General features: G+C 41.8%; 3 protein-coding genes across 22 annotated transcripts; 2 read left to right on the top strand and 1 right to left on the bottom strand.

The window, feature by feature from the left end:
* Positions 1 to 209: 209 nt before the first annotated feature.
* On the top strand, positions 210 to 6,317 carry LOC112285109 (glucose-1-phosphate adenylyltransferase small subunit, chloroplastic/amyloplastic). 15 transcript variants are annotated; one of them, XM_073535469.2, is made up of 10 exons: positions 210 to 410; positions 952 to 1,474; positions 2,026 to 2,322; positions 2,601 to 2,870; positions 3,110 to 3,289; positions 3,641 to 3,744; positions 4,010 to 4,121; positions 4,384 to 4,482; positions 4,761 to 4,883; positions 5,034 to 5,583. In XM_073535469.2, exons 2-10 carry the CDS (start codon positions 1,172 to 1,174, stop codon positions 5,148 to 5,150), a joined length of 1,605 nt encoding a protein of 534 aa, XP_073391570.1. In that variant the 5' UTR covers positions 210 to 410; positions 952 to 1,171; the 3' UTR covers positions 5,151 to 5,583. The 15 variants fall into 15 exon arrangements, 14 of the variants coding, with proteins under 14 accessions (XP_073391570.1, XP_073391569.1, XP_073391578.1 ...); XM_073535468.2 differs by having other exon boundaries at positions 1,058 to 1,474; XM_073535471.2 differs by lacking the exon at positions 210 to 410 and adding an exon at positions 5,778 to 6,317 and having other exon boundaries at positions 477 to 1,474; positions 5,034 to 5,192.
* A 2,395-nt stretch (positions 6,318 to 8,712) lies between these two features.
* Positions 8,713 to 13,956, top strand: LOC112284822 (putative metal-nicotianamine transporter YSL6). 6 transcript variants are annotated; one of them, XM_024525101.3, is made up of 8 exons: positions 8,713 to 9,001; positions 10,444 to 11,040; positions 11,158 to 11,336; positions 11,549 to 11,646; positions 11,882 to 12,019; positions 12,208 to 12,397; positions 12,587 to 12,713; positions 12,819 to 13,956. In XM_024525101.3, the coding sequence occupies exons 2-8, from the start codon at positions 10,557 to 10,559 to the stop codon at positions 13,766 to 13,768; spliced, it is 2,166 nt and encodes a 721-aa protein (XP_024380869.1). In that variant the 5' UTR covers positions 8,713 to 9,001; positions 10,444 to 10,556; the 3' UTR covers positions 13,769 to 13,956. The 6 variants fall into 6 exon arrangements, with proteins under 6 accessions (XP_024380869.1, XP_024380870.1, XP_024380865.1 ...); XM_024525102.3 differs by having other exon boundaries at positions 8,790 to 9,037; XM_024525097.3 differs by lacking the exon at positions 8,713 to 9,001 and adding an exon at positions 9,083 to 9,232.
* Positions 13,957 to 14,097: 141 nt separating this feature from the next.
* LOC112284823 (uncharacterized) lies at positions 14,098 to 17,021 on the bottom strand. Its single transcript, XM_024525104.3, has 6 exons — positions 16,683 to 17,021; positions 16,178 to 16,343; positions 15,435 to 16,041; positions 14,889 to 15,237; positions 14,591 to 14,751; positions 14,098 to 14,447 (listed from the first exon to the last, which is right to left on the bottom strand). The coding sequence occupies exons 1-6, from the start codon at positions 16,927 to 16,929 to the stop codon at positions 14,190 to 14,192; spliced, it is 1,788 nt and encodes a 595-aa protein (XP_024380872.1). The 5' UTR covers positions 16,930 to 17,021; the 3' UTR covers positions 14,098 to 14,189.
* Between the last annotated feature and the right edge of the window lie 551 nt (positions 17,022 to 17,572).

Here is a 17,572-nt window from a genome sequence, read left to right on the forward strand (position 1 = left end):
CTTTCAAGCGTCTTCCGACGAGTAACGGGCAGCAGCCCGGAAAAGCATTTCACGCAGAGCCAAACGTTTCCCGCGATAACTCGTGGCACAGAAAGCAGAACATTTCCTACGTGGCAGTTGACGTGAGGAGGACGTGGCATTCCTTTCCAGGACCGCGGGAAGTCAGTTCTTGTGACTTCCCGCCAGTCTTGCTATGCATCGTCTTCTAAACCGATCGCCAGCTCGCTCCCTCGCAATCTCCATTACTTGTCGACCCATTGTTACCCGTCTCATCGGAGCAGGCGAGGCGCTTCGGGCCTTCAATCTTTCTATGAACTCGGTGGATCCAGCGCTTGTTTCTGTTGATTCATAGGAGTTAATCTGGTCTGTTGGAATTGGACACAACTCAAGGGCACATGAGTATTATGCAGGTGGAATTCGGTTTCACGTCATTTGGTTACAATGCAGTCGTGTGGTTTGGTTTGGTTTGGTTTTAATTCGATGAGTCCAGTCGTAGAGGCTTGATTAGAGATCGCAGCAGGTTTAATTGATACGACTGATGATTTGTTGTCTCTTCGCCTTCTTCTTGACATTGTGGCGGATTTTAAGAATTTTCTTTGTATCTTTTATTCTTTTTCTTTATTTTTCTATTATTTCTTTTTTGTTTGCCCTGGTTCCTATGGGATGGAGCCTTGTGATGAGGGCTAGAGTGCTTGTTCTTTTTTAGGGCGTTGTTGAATAGAATGGTGGTTTTGAATCTTCGGGAGATGAAAGTAAGAGTGGTTGCTGCGGATGTAATGTGTTGGATTTGCATGGCGGTCCGAGTATTGATGGTTTTTTAAGATGATGTGGAGTTGGTGTAGGGCGTTGTGATCGAGACCAGAGAATGGAAGTGTGAGGCTTGAATTTGAAGGGTGCCATTTTTGTAAACTTGCTGTATAGGCAGATGAATCTCTGGATGGTGTTTTGCAGATGCTGGGTACAGCCTTGATGCTGTGGCTTAAACCACCAATTATTGGCCGAGAATGGCTTCTGTTGTCATGGATGAGGACTAATTGCACAAGTGGTTGGGTTTTAGGTCGTAACTCAAGGGGTTACTTCTAGGGAAATGGACGTAAGCGACATAGAGAAGGGTTTATGCATTTGAAACCCCTGAACGATCCGTAGCAGTTGCCGGTTTGTGGAATTGGCCATGATGGCGGTTGCATATACAGCAGCAGTGATGCCAACCGCCATCATTAATTCCGAGACTGCAAGCCTCAATGTAACGTCCAAATTGAGCGTCAGGTCAAGAATCTGCTCCTTCGCTAAATGCAGTTATTCCAGTTTAGGTTCTTGTGAATCTTTTTTGGGAGGAACAAGAATGGCGGACAGCTCTTGGAATTTATTCAGCTCTGGAAAACAGAGCTCGAGGAAAATGTTGCTTTCCCCGCGGGCTATCTCAGATTATCCAGTGGGTGGCGATGCTTCTCTATACTCGGTCGACGCCAGTCGGGTAAGCTCCCTCTCTGGAGAGCATTTCAGGACAATGCTGTGCCGACAAGTCTGTGCTCTTCAAAACTCGTTGGTTCTACCTGTAGCACACTGATTTATTACATTCAATTCATGGTTGACTGGTTCTGGCTGAGGTTCTTGCTCTCTTTTTCTTCTTTTAGGGTTTCAAATGTTGCAAGATGAATTTGGCATACTCTCCTCTCTTCTGCCCTTGCTGACTGAACCTCCCACATTCATTTTAAATACAGTTTGTGCTTGTATGCATGATTCACAACGTTGTTCTTCTGTATGCACGTAGGATCCCCCCACCCCCTCCGGTGAACTTCTTTGAACTTCTTTGAAATATTTATGTCATTACAGACAGCACTACGTGGTACATGGTGCTTCTGAAATTAAGTTCAATTGCAGCGATTACTCACGGTTGTTGAGTGGCTTATAACATTGCAGAGGCAAGTGAGAAATGTTTGCTACTTTTCTTACGTCTGAATAGTGTTTGTGTGTCTTTAAGTTTGCATTACCTTAGCCTGATTTGATATGTATCCATTTCTGCAGAGTGTGCTTGGTATAATTCTAGGTGGCGGAGCAGGGACACGTTTGTATCCTTTGACCAAAAAGCGTGCCAAGCCAGCTGTGCCGATAGGTGCCAATTACCGTTTGATTGATATACCAGTGAGTAACTGTATCAACAGCAACATCAATAAAATCTATGTTCTCACTCAATACAACTCTGCATCGTTAAACAAGCACGTGTCTCGAGCATATGCTACCAACTTGGGGAGTTATAGAAATGAGGGTTTTGTAGAGATTCTGGCTGCCCAGCAGAGTCATGACAATCCCAATTGGTTCCAGGTATAATTTGTCCTTTTTCTGTCATCGACTCTCGAGCTTTGTTTCCTTTCTCAGACATGTCTGAATCTTGATTCTTGAGATTCAGGACCAAATCAAAGATGTACAGATTTTGTTACCAACTTGAATGGTGTTATTGAAATTTTGGATTTTCCTGATTTTATGAACTTTTGAGACACTATTCTGTGCCCGTCCTAGAAGATGGATAGTGGGGAATAGAGAACAAGAGTTTTATTTTTGATAAGGAGATTTTTTCATCTCTAGTACGTTGTATGATACAGGGAACTGCCGATGCTGTGAGGCAGTACCTCTGGCTTTTCGAAGAAGCCCAGGTTATGGACTACGTGATTTTGGGAGGAGATCACTTGTACAGAATGGACTACCAAAAGTTCATTCAAGTGCATCGTGATACTGGGGCTGATATTACAGTGGCGGCATTACCCATGGATGAAGCCCGTGCTTCTGCATTTGGGTTGATGAAAATTGATGGCAAAGGTCGGATTTACGAGTTTGCAGAGAAGCCCAAGGAAGATGAACTTAGGGCAATGCAGGTACATGCATAACGCTTTAAATGTTGAAATAGAGGGTATGGTATGTATTCTAGATTTACTTCATGCATAATTGTGTCCTAGTGACGTTTTTCTGGTTGCAAAGACGGAGCAGATATCAGGAACTAAGCATACTGTATGTCAAAGATCTTGCACAAAGACAGAGTTGACTTGAGATGCACAACAGTCCACTAAGCTAGACGTAAGAGTAGTTCTCATAGCCCGCTCTAGTTGACTTGCAGGTGGACACAACTGTATTGGGTTTGGATTCTGAGAGGGCCAAACTTAAATCGTACATTGCCAGTATGGGTATCTATGTGGTACGCAAGGAGGCCATGGTTTCATTGCTTCGAAAGGATTTTCCTGAGGCGAATGATTTCGGAAGTGAAGTGATTCCTGGAGCCACGAAAAGCGGAATGAAGGTAATCCCTTATTCCGTGCCGCTAGTGTTTTCTTGAAGTATGTACCGACGTTTCTCGGACTGGTTATCACCTTTAAGCATTACATTTCCCCTCTTGTTCCTGCTCACCTAAAATGGCCCCTGTCATTTTATGCAGTGTGGATGAAATATGTAGACGATCTTCTGAGTTTACAAGTCGAACAGAGTAGATGTTATTAGTGATTCACGGGTTTGGAATATCGGCTCGGTCTTGCTCTTGAGACCATGACCCTTATTTAGCGCTGATTAAAGAAGCCGACCTTTCAACGTCATCATATGCCTTTCATTCGTAACTCCAAGTATCTTGCCAAATGCTAATACTAGGTAATATCAGGTGCAGGCCTACTTATTTGATGGCTACTGGGAAGATATTGGAACTATTGAAGCTTTTTACAACGCAAACTTAGGAATCACGAAGAAGCCCGTTCCTGATTTTAGGTGAATTGTGTAAGACTGTAATGATAGTCATGGTCAGAAATGCCTGAACACTTGGAATCTGCACGGTCAAAGATAAAAAAAAATCCAGGAATAGTTTAATTTTTCTAATAAAGGTTCTGAATTTTCAGTCGATAGAGAAATGATTTGTTTGACTAATGAATTATCAACTTACTCTTCATAAGCAATTGAACAGTCCAGACTTTGTCAAACCAATTGAACTCATGACCTACTGGTACGTATCGATATTCTCTGGTCGTTATTTCAGTTTCTATGACAGGATATCTCCAATTTACACACAGCCCCGATTCCTTCCACCGTCAAAGATGATGGATGCTGATATCAGAGACAGTGTCATTGGGGAAGGTTGCATTATCCGGGTATACTCTTCAGAATCATAACTATTTCAAATATGTACTACGGTATCAATACAGTCAAATGTTGCAGCTCATTGATCTCATTAATTTTCAGTCTCGCATTTGGGTCGTTACTGAACGTTACGTTCGTTCGATTAGAAACTTCTATCCAGGCATGATCTGGATGTATTCTCGTGATGAGTAGACATTATGTAACGCGATGTAGGAACATACAAGAAAAATGCGTTGTCCAACATATGAATAATGCTACTTTAATTGTTCGCAGAATGCTGCAATTTATCATTCTTCCCTAGGCCTGCGCTCATGGGTTTCAGAGGGTGCGGTTGTTGAAGATACACTTCTTATGGGTGCTGACTATTATGAAGTAAGTTAAAAATCAAGCAATGTTTAACTGTGCATATGAAACGTAAACGATCAGTATCATGGAGATTGGAGCACGACTTGAAGACTCATTTGGACTTATAATATTTAATTTTCGTGAGTCAGCAGCTTATTGCTTTTTGGCACACTTAAGTTTATGTTTTAGTTCAGACTCATCTACTCATGGGGCCATATGATCGTGTTGCTCTTGTAGCCAAGCAATCTCAGATGAAACCCATTGCAGCTTGTGTCTAAGCCTTCGCGTTTGTTACGCGTGTGTAGCAGACAGATCAGCAACGAAGGGAGCTGTTGTCTTCGGGTGGAATACCCATGGGTATCGGGAGGAATTCTATCGTGAAGAGAGCCATTGTTGACAAGAATGCACGCATTGGGGAGAACGTTCAGGTACTTCTCTCCCACGTCCAGCAATGTATTGCGTGTCATTAATTGAAGGGCATGCTTGGCAAAGTGTCGTTAGTATTTTTTCATTTCATTTTCACAATTTTTTAATTGTGTGACTTGTGTAAGTGTCTTACACGACCACCTTACTTGCAGATAGTGAATGTAGATAATGTTCGAGAGGCAGAACGGGAGGCAGACGGTTTTTTCATCAGAAGTGGTCTTGTAACAATATTTAAGGACGCAATCATTCCTGATGGAACCATTATCTAGAGCTGTTCCTTCACTCCTTTGCAGTTTTCTTAGAGGTCTCAGGTACACCCCTAAAGGATGCCCTTAGGTGGAGCAATATGTCCCTGCACTCAGAGGTGTAGGGTGTCTTGTTCCTTCATCGTCTCATGTACACGGGCGTTGTGCAAGAGGGTTGTTTCTGCCTACTCGCATTTGGCAATTACCTCTGGCCCATTGTTTCTCACTTCCCACGAAAAAATGTAACGTATTCTAGTTGTATAGGGTTATTCATGGTCTAGTTCTTTAAAGGATCTGTAAAATAGTATAGGTTCAAAAGGTGATACGGAACAGTCTCCAATGGAGCTTCCTACACTCGCATGTTTGTAAGTGCATCAATCTGACCTCTCAGCAGGCTTTTGTCCCGATGACTAAGTATAGTAATCAGCTGGCCTCCAATTGAAGGCTATTCATGCCCTGAGGGACTAAATTATTTATTTTTTCTTCCGTCGGTCCGTCCATGACTCACTGCTGTTGCTGATTGATCCAACTTTTCGTCGAATATTCTGTGTAAGTTGTAACAAATCTTAAAATTGTTATATCATGTTCTTCTACTAGTGGCATCCTTTCGAAAGGGACTCCCTCTTCTACTGAACCGTGAAGCATTGGCAGGTAACAAGGGGCGGTTGACATGTGGGCTGGACAGGCCTTACTTAGCAATGTGAACTTGTTGCTCAAAGAAAAATGTTCTTATAAGAATGATATAGTTTCACTCTTGAGATTACACTTTGACAAGTGATAAATTTTATTTGATTCAATTCTTAGACTTAATTAATATTGCAGACAGTGATTTAAAGTGAGGGTTTGTTAAATTGACCAAAGCATTTACTAAATCCACCCACTCATCCTAATCATCATCAAAACATTCTCCATTGCGGGATCCACATTGGTCGAAAACCAATGAGAAAATGGTTGGATCCTCACCCATGACGGGTGGGTAAATTCAATAAATGCCTTGGTCAATTTAAAAATCCTTTAAATTGAATATTAGAAAATTGAACCTAGTTTGTCCAAACTGAACGATATAGAATTCATAGTTAGATGGTAGAAATTTAGCTTAATTTCATTTACTACCAAATTATTATTATTATGTGGTAATATTAAGATATATATTCTATGGACCTTTTTTGTAATATTGGTTTCATTTCAAGTTATTTTATTTTATTTTTATATGTTTAATTTTCCATTTGGTTTAAAAAAATATACATATGTTTTGTATCAATAGTTTATATCAATAAAAAACATAGATATTTGTGATATAAGATAAAAATTTATTTAAAATAACTTGGCAATTTAAACCAAAGCTCAATTGCCAAGTATTAGCACAAGTTTTTAATCTTGTTCTTGAGATTAAGAGAAAAAGAGAAAAAATACTTTTTTATTATAAATTTTTTAATTCTAAATTTACTAATTTTAATATAATAAAATAAAGTTAATTTTAGAATTTTAATCCTAGAATTTATAACACATAATTTAATATTGATTTTTTTGTTCGTTTTCATACTAAAAGTAATTTTAGCTGATAATATCTTTATCCTGGAATTTCTAAGTTTAATTGCAAAAATAAAAAGGTGATAAATGTATTTAGTTTGAGAAACAAAAATCTCTTTGTAAAAATATTTAATAATTTTAAAAAATCATAATTTTAGAAGATATGTTAGGCAATGGTTTACTAATCTATCTTTTTTAAAGTTAATTTTTAATTTTTTTAATGATGAAATGTTAATTTTTAAAAAATCATCACATCAAAAAAATCTTATCAAGTTATATATATACGTATATATATACGTATATATATACATACACACATTATAAAAAGTAATAATATGATTTTTAAAAAAATTATTATGTTGTAAAAAACAAATAAGTTATACAAGCTAATTCATATGTCACACACACACATATATATATATATATATATATATATATATATATATATTTACATATGCACTCATAAAGTATTACTTGCAAAAAGAAATTAATCTATTTTTAAGTATATAAAAATGTTTGAATGCACATATAACTTAAGTGTAATTTTTTTGCATAATAAAAAGTTTTAACAGATTTTCCAAATGATATAAAAAGTAGTATATATTTGTATGTAATAGGCAACTCTCAAATTCCTTGGAATAGTACATTAATTAGGTTGAGCTTATTTGTTTTTTAAAATATAATGCAGATTTATACTAAAAGAATTCTTAAAACATTTAGGTTCAAAATAAGATTTTCAATCATTATCTAAATTAACTGTTTTTTTTTTTTTTTTTTTTTTTTTTTTTTTAAACTTTAAATATACCAAAGTTGCTCTATCCAAAACAAAGACTACTATTAACATCAAGTATTACCATTATATCATTATCTTTTCTTTTACTTGAATAAAATTATTTTTGAAAAACCAAATAATAATTTATATATACATATTCATATACATACAGCACCTTATATATATATATATATATATAGATATATATATATATATAGATATATATATATATATATAGATATATATGTACATATACATTCATTGTTGAATGAGATTAAAAATACAGTTCCAGTGGTGCACAACATCTGCACACAAACAGCACCACACACGACACTCCAATAGAGTGAATGAATTCAGGCTTAAGAATTCCAACTTTCTTTTGGGTACAGTCATGATGCCACCTTTTGCTTTGCTTTGCTTTCTGCTCGTTGAAGTTGTTGACTTCATTCATTCACTCACTAATTCATTCATCTTTCTTCTCAACACATGATTCATTGGTCTTGACTTTCGCGAACACCATCAAAGTCACTGGCTTGGACATTCTATGGACTTGAAAATGACACATTTGGATATTAAAAGGAAAAAAAAAACATTAACTGAGTACAAGTAAACGCAATATCAGAGGAAGAGTACTATATGCACCAAACTGCCCACCGACATAGACTTTAGGAGAGGAAGAAGATGAATGCAAGAAGAATGCAAGAAGACGTGAAGCCAAGGGCCAGGATGATGGTCTGTCTTGTGCTAGAAATGGAACACCTCGCAGATCGGAACAACGCAAAAAGCAACAACAAGATGGTGGGATTATTCATTCTTTCTCTCATTTATCCATTCTTCTTGCAAAATTTTGTCCGCTTCGAAGCATCACAGAATGCGGCACTGAAAACACGAAAGAGAGAGAAAGAGAGAGAGAAAGTTCCAGAGCCCACAACGTGAAGATCTCTGCCGAGTGGCATCTTTGTGAGCATGTGTTTGAAAGGGATTTAAATAATAAGAAGAATAATAATAATTTATTTTTTTATATTTAAGGAGCGGTGGCCTAGCTGTGCGAGATCACGATCAGGGCCCACATTCCTGCAGAACCGCTTTCAGACCACCACGCCGCGATATTGGATCTCTTTGGGGAGCATTCATACGTGAACCCATTTGAACACATGAAAAAAAAAAAAAAAAAAAAAAAAAGAAGAAGAAGAAGAAGAAATAAGGATAGAATATAGAAAAGAAACAGGCAGTCCAATTGAGACTGATAATGACTATGGTCAGAGCCATCACAGGGTCCACGAAAGTACAACCTTGACTTGTGAATTCTTTGCTACGAAATCATTTGATGCTCTCGAGTTCCGGTCTCCAGTAGCGTTAGTCCCTAAGTGGAGCTTGCTATGGGTGCATGCAGCTTTTCTAGCGTTTCTAGGTGAGGAGGATTCTTTCCTAAGCATCTGCGGTTGTTATCCGCGTGAAAAGCCAAGCTGCCGTTTGCTGCCGAGCCGAGCCGCAAATAGAAGTTGGACCAACAACACAGCCTTGAAGAGCGAGAAGACTTGGTAATTCGGGCACATTTCTCGTTGGAATCTAGGTGAGATGCAGAAGCGGTAACTGTTTATGTATTCGGGTGAGAACGCGGTTCTGGCTCAGTCCAGATCCATTTGCTCTTTACGGAAAGTGTGATTCATGTTTACATAGAATCTTTGCTTTTGGGTGCATCCTTCCCCTGTCCTTTCCCTCGATTCTGGCTGCATATAAGTTACAGTGAGATGGTGACGGAGGGTGGCGAGGATGCAAGTTTTGCAGGGTTTGTGATCGCATGGTAAAGTTATTAGTCTGTGTCGGTGGACATGTTTCGCGATTCAGCCGTCGATTTTCCCGTCTGTGAATTTCTGGCTCTGTCTTTACATGTCGTGTAATGGGCTGTTCTGAGGTAGTCTATGGGTAACAAACAAGGTCTGTAGGAAAGAGACACCACTACAACGTCTCTACCATTCAAAGCTAAAGAATTGCAGATGCTGACAGTTCGATTGATCAACAGAGCAGCATGCGTAGGGCGTCATACCGTTTGGCCGCCCCAACAATCAACCCGGAGTTGTGAATCATCAAGTTGTCAACCTGCTCGCCTCTAATTTAAGATCTCGCCTTTGAAGCAAATGAAAATTTTGGTTCATCAGGATTCGAAGTAAAATTCGTTTCAGAATTTGTGGTCGATGAGTATTTTAGTAACCTCACCTTACGGATGATGATAGAATCTATGCACATGGCGATGTCAAGCTTGTGCTTCTCGTGGCTTTCGCGAGGGGATTTCTAGTCACAAAAAAAGAACTCGTTACTGTTCGTCTCTTAGCAGTGAGAACCATCGTCTGTGTTTCGGTCCAACTTCATTCTATTACTGGTTTCTCAGCTTTTGACAGCGTGCACCAACGTAGTTTTTGTCCTTGTACTTCGATCTAAATGACATTGTGCTGTTGTGCGAATGACGTCTATGCTCCCACGTTTCTGGGGCTCTAACATATAACTATATTTAGGGTATTGGAGCTGAGTGGGAGAGGACACAGGAACCTATAAAACACTGTTCGCTTGCTTCGCGTGCTCAGCTTGTGGGTCCCATTTTTTTGGATTATTTATTCAAATCGCCTTGAACTTCAATGGGGCTTCTCTTTCACAAGTGAGAACTTTACAGCGCGCATCACGCTGCACGAGCAGATTCATAGCCCGACGAGTGTAGCCGAGTCCGTGTAATCTAACCAAGGCTCTAGAGTCTTTTAGTCTTTTAGAAGTCGTCAAGAATCTCGTCTAGCTTGGAGCACCGCGTGCTATCTTGTCCATGGAGAGTATTTGTGGAGATAGTTGTAGAGAACGAAGCTGGTTTCTAAAATTTAGTTGTAGTTTAACCGGCCGGTTGTGTGTTTTCACTGTTGCCGCTGTGTTCAAGAGGTACACACTCTTTTGCAGTGATGCCTAGCTTCAGATGCAGAGTGTAGCTAAAGATGCGAGAATCACATCTTGAGTTTGTATGCTTTGATGCAGGCACTGATAGCTATGGAGTAATTTAATTAAGGGAACTTCCTCAGTGTTTTGGCTAAGCTACAGTTCTTGCCGGAGCAGAAAGTTATAGTCGGTTCTCAACTTCGAATGCTACCATGGGACGGGACAATGGAAAAGAAGCGGGGCCGGTTCGCCGCTCATACCATGGAGCTCAGAATGGCAGTGACGCCATGGACACCACCATTGGAGGGAACGAAATGCCAGGCAATGATTTCAAAGTTTCAGACATGGCGGTCCCAAAGAGCCACGGCGTTTACAACGTAAACGATGATCATGTGGGCTTGGAGGATGCCTTCATGTTGGTCGACATCCCACGATGGCAAGATCAGCTCACACCGAGAGGATTATTTGTGTCATTCGTGTTGGGCACACTCTTCTGCATCATCACACACAAGCTTAACTTAACGGTGGGAGTCATACCATCGCTCAACATCTCGGCGGGACTGCTAGGGTTTTTCTTCATCAGGTTATGGGCCTTAGTGTCGTCGAAGTTGGGATTCTTCACCACGCCTTTTACACGCCAGGAGAACACTGTTATCCAGACGTGCGTCGTTGCGTGCTATGGTCTGGCTTTCAGCGGTATGATCTCTCCCACATCTTTCAACTTTAAATTCCTCTTGGCTCAATCATTTGAGGTTGAATATGTAGCTGGATGGAGTAAATGAATTGACGTTGTATCATGCGGCGAGGTTGCAGGCGGGTTCGGTTCGTACATTCTGGGTATGAGTCAGAAGACGCACGATCAGGTGAACACTGCAGCACCAGGGGACATTCCCGGCAACGAGGGTGTGAAGAATCCGGGACTTGGTTGGATGTTTGCGTTTATTGTTGTCGTCAGTTTCGTTGGAATCTTTTCCATCGTAATACTTCGAAAGGTATTCTCACAGCCGTGTTTCAATAATGAACACTTGACTCATCTTTTCCTTGTCCTTAATACGGCTTACTCTTTAACATTCCGAATAAAATTGCTGGAGAATTTTTGGTGAGATTGCTTGTCCCAATTTTTTGGGAAAATCTTTTACATCATTACTGCCTTACTGTGATGATATTAATAAGTTGACTGTTGGTTGTCCATGTTCCTGTGCAGGTTATGATCATTGATTACCGACTAACCTACCCAAGTGGTACGGCAACGGGTATTTTAATCAACAGCTTCCACACCCCAGGAGGGGTAGAGGTCGCCAAGTACGCTTCCCCAACTCATTGTCTTTCTACACAGAGTTGTGTGTTAAACTTGAATTTCGGATTTTCACTTTGAGATGTTCATGGATATTGAACATCAGAGCGTCTCCCAATGTGATTGAAGTCAATTATAACAATTCTATGAATGGACATTTACTTCAGTTTCAATGTTGAAGACAATGTGAGAGAACTAGCACTAGATGAACTCGCTAATGACATGTTTACCGGGCGCATGCAGGAAGCAAGTGAGATGTTTAGGCAAGTGTTTCACCGTGAGCTTCCTCTGGGGTTTCTTCAAGTGGTTTTTTAGCGGCATCGGTAACAGCTGTGGATTCGACAACTTCCCAACCCTGGGCTTTAAGGCTTACCATAACAAGTACTCATTTTTGCTTCTGTTAATCCTCTACTTATTGTTTGCATACAAATTTTAAAAACACATCGTGCTTTACCCTATCACATCCACTTCGTCAAACACCTCTTTTTTGACCAGTACAAGGTTGAGCATTGAGTTTATCAAATTGATTATTTTTCTCATTTGCGTTTGCTTTTGATACACGTGTGCAGGATGTACTTCGATTTCAGCATGACCTACATAGGAGCGGGTATCATAAGTCCTCACATTGTGAATGTATCTGTGCTCCTTGGGGCGGTAGTTGCATGGGGCTTGATGTGGCCTCTGATCTCAAATCACGAAGGCGATTGGTACCCCACAGGCCTTAAAGAAACCGACTTCAGAGGTCTATATTCTTACAAGGCAAGTCTAATCATGCCCAGCATTTCGGTAGAATCCAGCTTTATTAATGACTTGAATTTATCAAGTCTAAGAATTGAACACTATCAGAACTATGTAGAAAGTCTTTCAATACTGCGTATTATCATCAATTTCTCTCGCTTTCTCATGCGTGCACATTTTTACTCACAATGTAGGCAATAAATACCACAGGTCTTTATTGCTATTGCCGTCATCCTAGGTGACGGTTTGTACAACTTCCTCAAAATCATTTTCAAATCGGCCCGCCAATTATACGTTCATTACAAAACCAACAATCAACTGCCGGTGACAGCTCCTGGTAGACACCATCTTCACAATCAATCCTCTTCCACAAGTTGAATAATACACCTCCCTTTTGGTTTTCATGTAGATCAATTCAAACCCTGGGTTGCATCTGTGGCAGCGAAACTGGACGCAATGGATCGAGACCACGCGCGCCGCACCGAGATCTTCATGAAGGAAGGAATCCCACAATGGGTGGCGCTCCTCGGCTACATCTTCTTAGCTATTGTGTCAACCATCTCCATGCCCCACCTCTTCTCCCCCGTGAAATGGTACTACGTCCTCATCTGCTACAGTTTAGCCCCGATCCTTGCATTTTGCAACGCATACGGCACTGGGCTTACAGACTGGAACCTTTCTTCATCATACGGAAAGCTTGCGCTCTTCGTCTTCGGCGCCTGGGCCGGTACAGACGGTGGTGTGCTTGTAGGCCTTGCCCTTTGTGGGGTGATGATGTCCATTGTCTCTGTAGCTGCAGACCTAATCCAGGATTTCAAGACTGGTTACTTGACACTCTCCTCCCCGAGGTCCATGTTCGTCAGCCAGTTGGTCGGGACCCTAATGGGCTGCGTCCTGGCGCCCTCCACCTTTTGGCTCTTCTACAAGGCCTACTCGATCGGCGACCCGGACGGTGTCTACAAGGCGCCCTACGCTGTTGTGTACAGGTCGATGGCCTTGATCGGCGTGGAGGGCTTCAGCGCCCTCCCGTCGCATTGCTTAGAGATTTGCTATTGTTTGTTTGTTGCAGCAGTGCTGATCAACTTGCTCCGTGACTTCCTTCCGAGGAGAATCGGCCAATTCGTTCCGATCCCCATGGCTATGGCAATTCCATTCTACATCGGGGGCTACTTCGCCATTGATATGTTCATCGGGTCGGTTATCCGATTTGTGTATGAGAAGGTGAACAAGGCCAAGGCGGATATCATTACGCCGGCCATCGCAGCTGGGCTGATTTGCGGCGATGGCGTGTGGACCATTCCGTCATCTATTTTGGCACTGACGAAGGTCAATCCTCCAATTTGTATGTATTTCTATAGTTCTAGCAATCCGCTGGCTGGAACTTCATACTAGATAATCACAAATGCCGATAACCTTTGTAGTTTTAGTCCAGTCTTAACAGGTCCTTGAACAATCGGGCCAGGGAGGGTCAGTCGCATCGCTGTGAATATGAACAGCAATAACCTAGAGATTTAGAAAGTAACAGTTTGTACAGTGGAAGTGGACTTAATGAAGTATTTTGCGAAACGTTTACACTACAACAGTTTTTGGTCTTCAGTTGCGCGTTGAGATAATTTTTTGATTCTGTTGGAGGTCCTCCATAGTGTGTATTTCGGTGGAAAGAATTGCAGCATCTCTGATTTCTGAATGAATTTTTTCATAAAGGAAAAGAAAAAGGGATGTTGACCAATACTTCGGCAAAATCACATTCAAATGGTGATGAAAATATGGCGATGGTACAGACATTGGCTAGAAATCCTCACTACTGCTGCTACTAAAACATGATTTCATTATTAGGTCTGCAGCAATAACAATACAAGGCGAGAGACGAAATTACAATCCCAAGTAAACTGGCGACGCAGATGAGGAGAATTTTCCACCATGCATACGGAGGTGGAGGTACGGTCGAGCATTGGCCGCAACAGACACGGTCGGCCAGGTTCCTCGTGTCTGTGGCCTGGCAGAGGACTCCGTCGGCGGGCAGCAGGGTAGACGAGCAGGAGGTGGGTGCTGCTGCTTCCAACGACTGATTCTGCGACAACCAGGAAGGGGGAGACATAAGGATCACAGGATCGCACATCCAACAAGTGACCTCAACGAGGTAAATCAATTGGACATTGTTCGAAGGCATTAAACGTGAATGTTGAACTAAGGGCGGAACTTAGCACTGGGCACCTGGTAGCTGCACACGAAGGTAACGTTTGCAGGAGCTGGTTGGGTTCCTCTTCTTCTATTCGACAAATCTGCAACCACCAATGATCGCGTCCGACTCTCCATCTCGCTCAGAAACACATCAATTCCTGCCACTCCTATCAAACTTCCTTGCTTGTCAAACGCTGTGAAAACCACACCACAGCTAAAAATCAGGACATAAGCTTCGCAACCTGGGTTGACTTCACACCTGGAGATCAGGGGTGGCGACAAAAGATTGTAAACTGGGAGATGCAAGAGGAGCGACGGGATCAATCTCCACCTGGTGCAGTGACAGTAACGGCGTCGAGTTCTTGGGATACGCTTTTGTACACATTACTCCAAGTGGCTTTCGACTCAACAATATCCTCGTGAATCTTGGCCAAATAGGAGAAGTAACTTCTGATGGCGTACAGGGGATTTAAAGTAGCAGGTGCTTCCAAGAGCTCAAATGATCCTTGCACACCGCACAGTATTGGTTGCAAGGTGGTTTTTAACAAGAACGGATCTGAGTCGGAGTTCCGGGGGAGCTTGAATAGTATGATTTTGACCCGATTTTGTGCGATAAGTGCGGTTGGAAACGTGGTGGTGTTGAAATCGGAGAATAGGCCATCAGTGAAGACGATTATCACCTGCAAGTACAACGGACTAATCATCAGCACATGAATATTTCCATGGCTTTCATAAAAATCTGGATGTGACATAATTTTGCCCAGAAGCTGATGGAGAACTTGATTACAAGCGCTATGTATAGCGTGATGGCAGATCGATGTTGACGGGTGCAGTTTGCATGGACATTGGAAAACGCACAAGTCCTCAAGTTAAATACCTTCAAGGTTTGAGTTGCTGTGGATTGAAAACTGGATACTGACTTGGTAATTGCGGTAGCGAGGTCGGATGGTGCCGGGTCTGCTGAATGCGTCAAAGCTCGCACGCTATTATCCAAGGGCCGCAACTCAGGACGGCTATTAGGATCAGTGTAAGGTCCCACATTCACTGGTGCTCCTAGAGAGACGGCGCCGCTTGTATTGAATGACCACACCTCCACCCAATCCCCTGGGGACAGAGTCTGAAGTAGGGATGAAGTTATATCGATTGCAACATGTAAGTAGGTAGTCTGGAGAGGCCGTTGGTATTCCCCAGTTACGCCGATGCCCATGGAATTTCCGGTGTCAATGAGAATCTTAACCTGCTTCGCTACCGAAATGCCATCCAAGTACCAGGGACGTCGCCGACACTCGAAGTTGGCGCACTTCTGGTCTGTAGCGTCTCTTCCTGGGAAAGATCTCCAAGCACCGCTTGTGGACCCGTAGTAGGTATACGAGTAATGATCTGGGAAGGAGATAGTTTTGAATGTGGAGTCCATCGGTCGCTGCAGGCAGATGTCTTTGGACATCTCTGTTTGAAGGGCGTCAGAGTTTGAATTTGGAGGAAGCCTGCACATTCATCCGAGCAGAGATACGAATTCAGCATGTAATTCAAAGATGGGAGATGTTCACAGCTTGAGAATCGAATCAATCAATATATTCTCAGTTTATATCACATACTAGGATAAGATTCAAGTTAACGTACGTCACGTAGGATCTGTCGTAATTGAGCCACATCTGGTTACAGCCTGAACCGACATTAGACTTCGGGCAGTACTCATTTTTATCCACTTTGGCGCAAAGAGTGTGTTCTTCCGTCAGAGGACGACACCTTTCTCGGCTACATTCCGACTTGCAGGACGACACAAGGTCTGCAAGTTCATCAATCATATTAGTTGAAACTTTGACTACATGATACCCAGTGTCGTCGTCATCCTCTTCCTCTTCCTCTTCTACTTCTTCTTCGTATTCGTCTTGTTCTTATTTGTTGTTTTATCATTTTCATAATTGATAACATGATCAACTTATCTGAACCAACTCAAATCTTGCGAAGGCCGGATGAGACGACGTTGCCCATGAGTAGGACTTATTCATCTCTTCGTGCACATCTCTTGGTACCGACAACTGCAGCCATCTTACAAAAGATCATAAAATCACACGTTTCTACCAACCCAGACGCACAGAATTTGGAGACATTACGTTAAACTTACAGCAATTTGCGTGATTCTCTTCTGCTTTAGAGGCGATCGACAGGACCTCCAACTCTTTGTGATCATTGAACCTGGAGCCATCGTCGGCTCCACTGACCACACTGACTCCACCTGGTCCACACAGCACAGCACAGATTACTAGCAACGAAAGGATCGAGCCTGGATGCCGTACTGTCCAAGTGACCATCGTAGCGGAGAAGCGGATCTGCACCCGCAGTTCCGAACACCGCCACACACCACGTACCATTCCCTTTAACAAACGTACCAACTGCGAGACGGCGCTGTTCTGCAATTTGATAAAATACGTTTGAGACCTTTCGCCCTCCAGACGTGGGTGACAAGGCACTCGGACTTTCTCACGTGAAGGAATATTTATTTATATATTCAACGGGTTCATGACTGAAATTAGGATCAAGTCATGTTCTGATTTAGAGCTTTGCAAAATGTCTGCAATTTAGCACTTCTCCGGCACTAGAAAGAGATTCCTGGAAACGGATATGCTACCCCCACAATAAAGATTTCTGGATTTTTGAGGTCGTAAGTTGTAATGATCCTCTTCTACCCCTACTCCTCCTCCTCCTTCTATTAATCATCATTTTTATTATCATTATTATTAACATTTATGTACTTATTCACCTATGAACATCAGGAATTACCTCTGCTGTTTTTTCAACTGGGAAGGTTGGATTCGATCATCTTAACTTCGTCACAAGAGAAACAACAGAATTTTCATCCAGGTCGTGAGAATCAGAGCAGGACGACGGAGTAGAGGGAAAATTCTTGAGAATTTTAGAACTAGTCAGTTTACACTGTGTGAAGTTTGACTTGAGGATGTGCTGTATCCCAGTTAAAAGAAACAGAATATAATGAAGAAGAAAATAAATAGGAAA

The sequence above is a fragment of the Physcomitrium patens genome, chromosome 7 (genome assembly GCF_059467195.1).
Source record: "Physcomitrium patens ecotype Gransden chromosome 7, ASM5946719v1, whole genome shotgun sequence".
NCBI lineage: Eukaryota > Viridiplantae > Streptophyta > Bryopsida > Funariales > Funariaceae > Physcomitrium > Physcomitrium patens.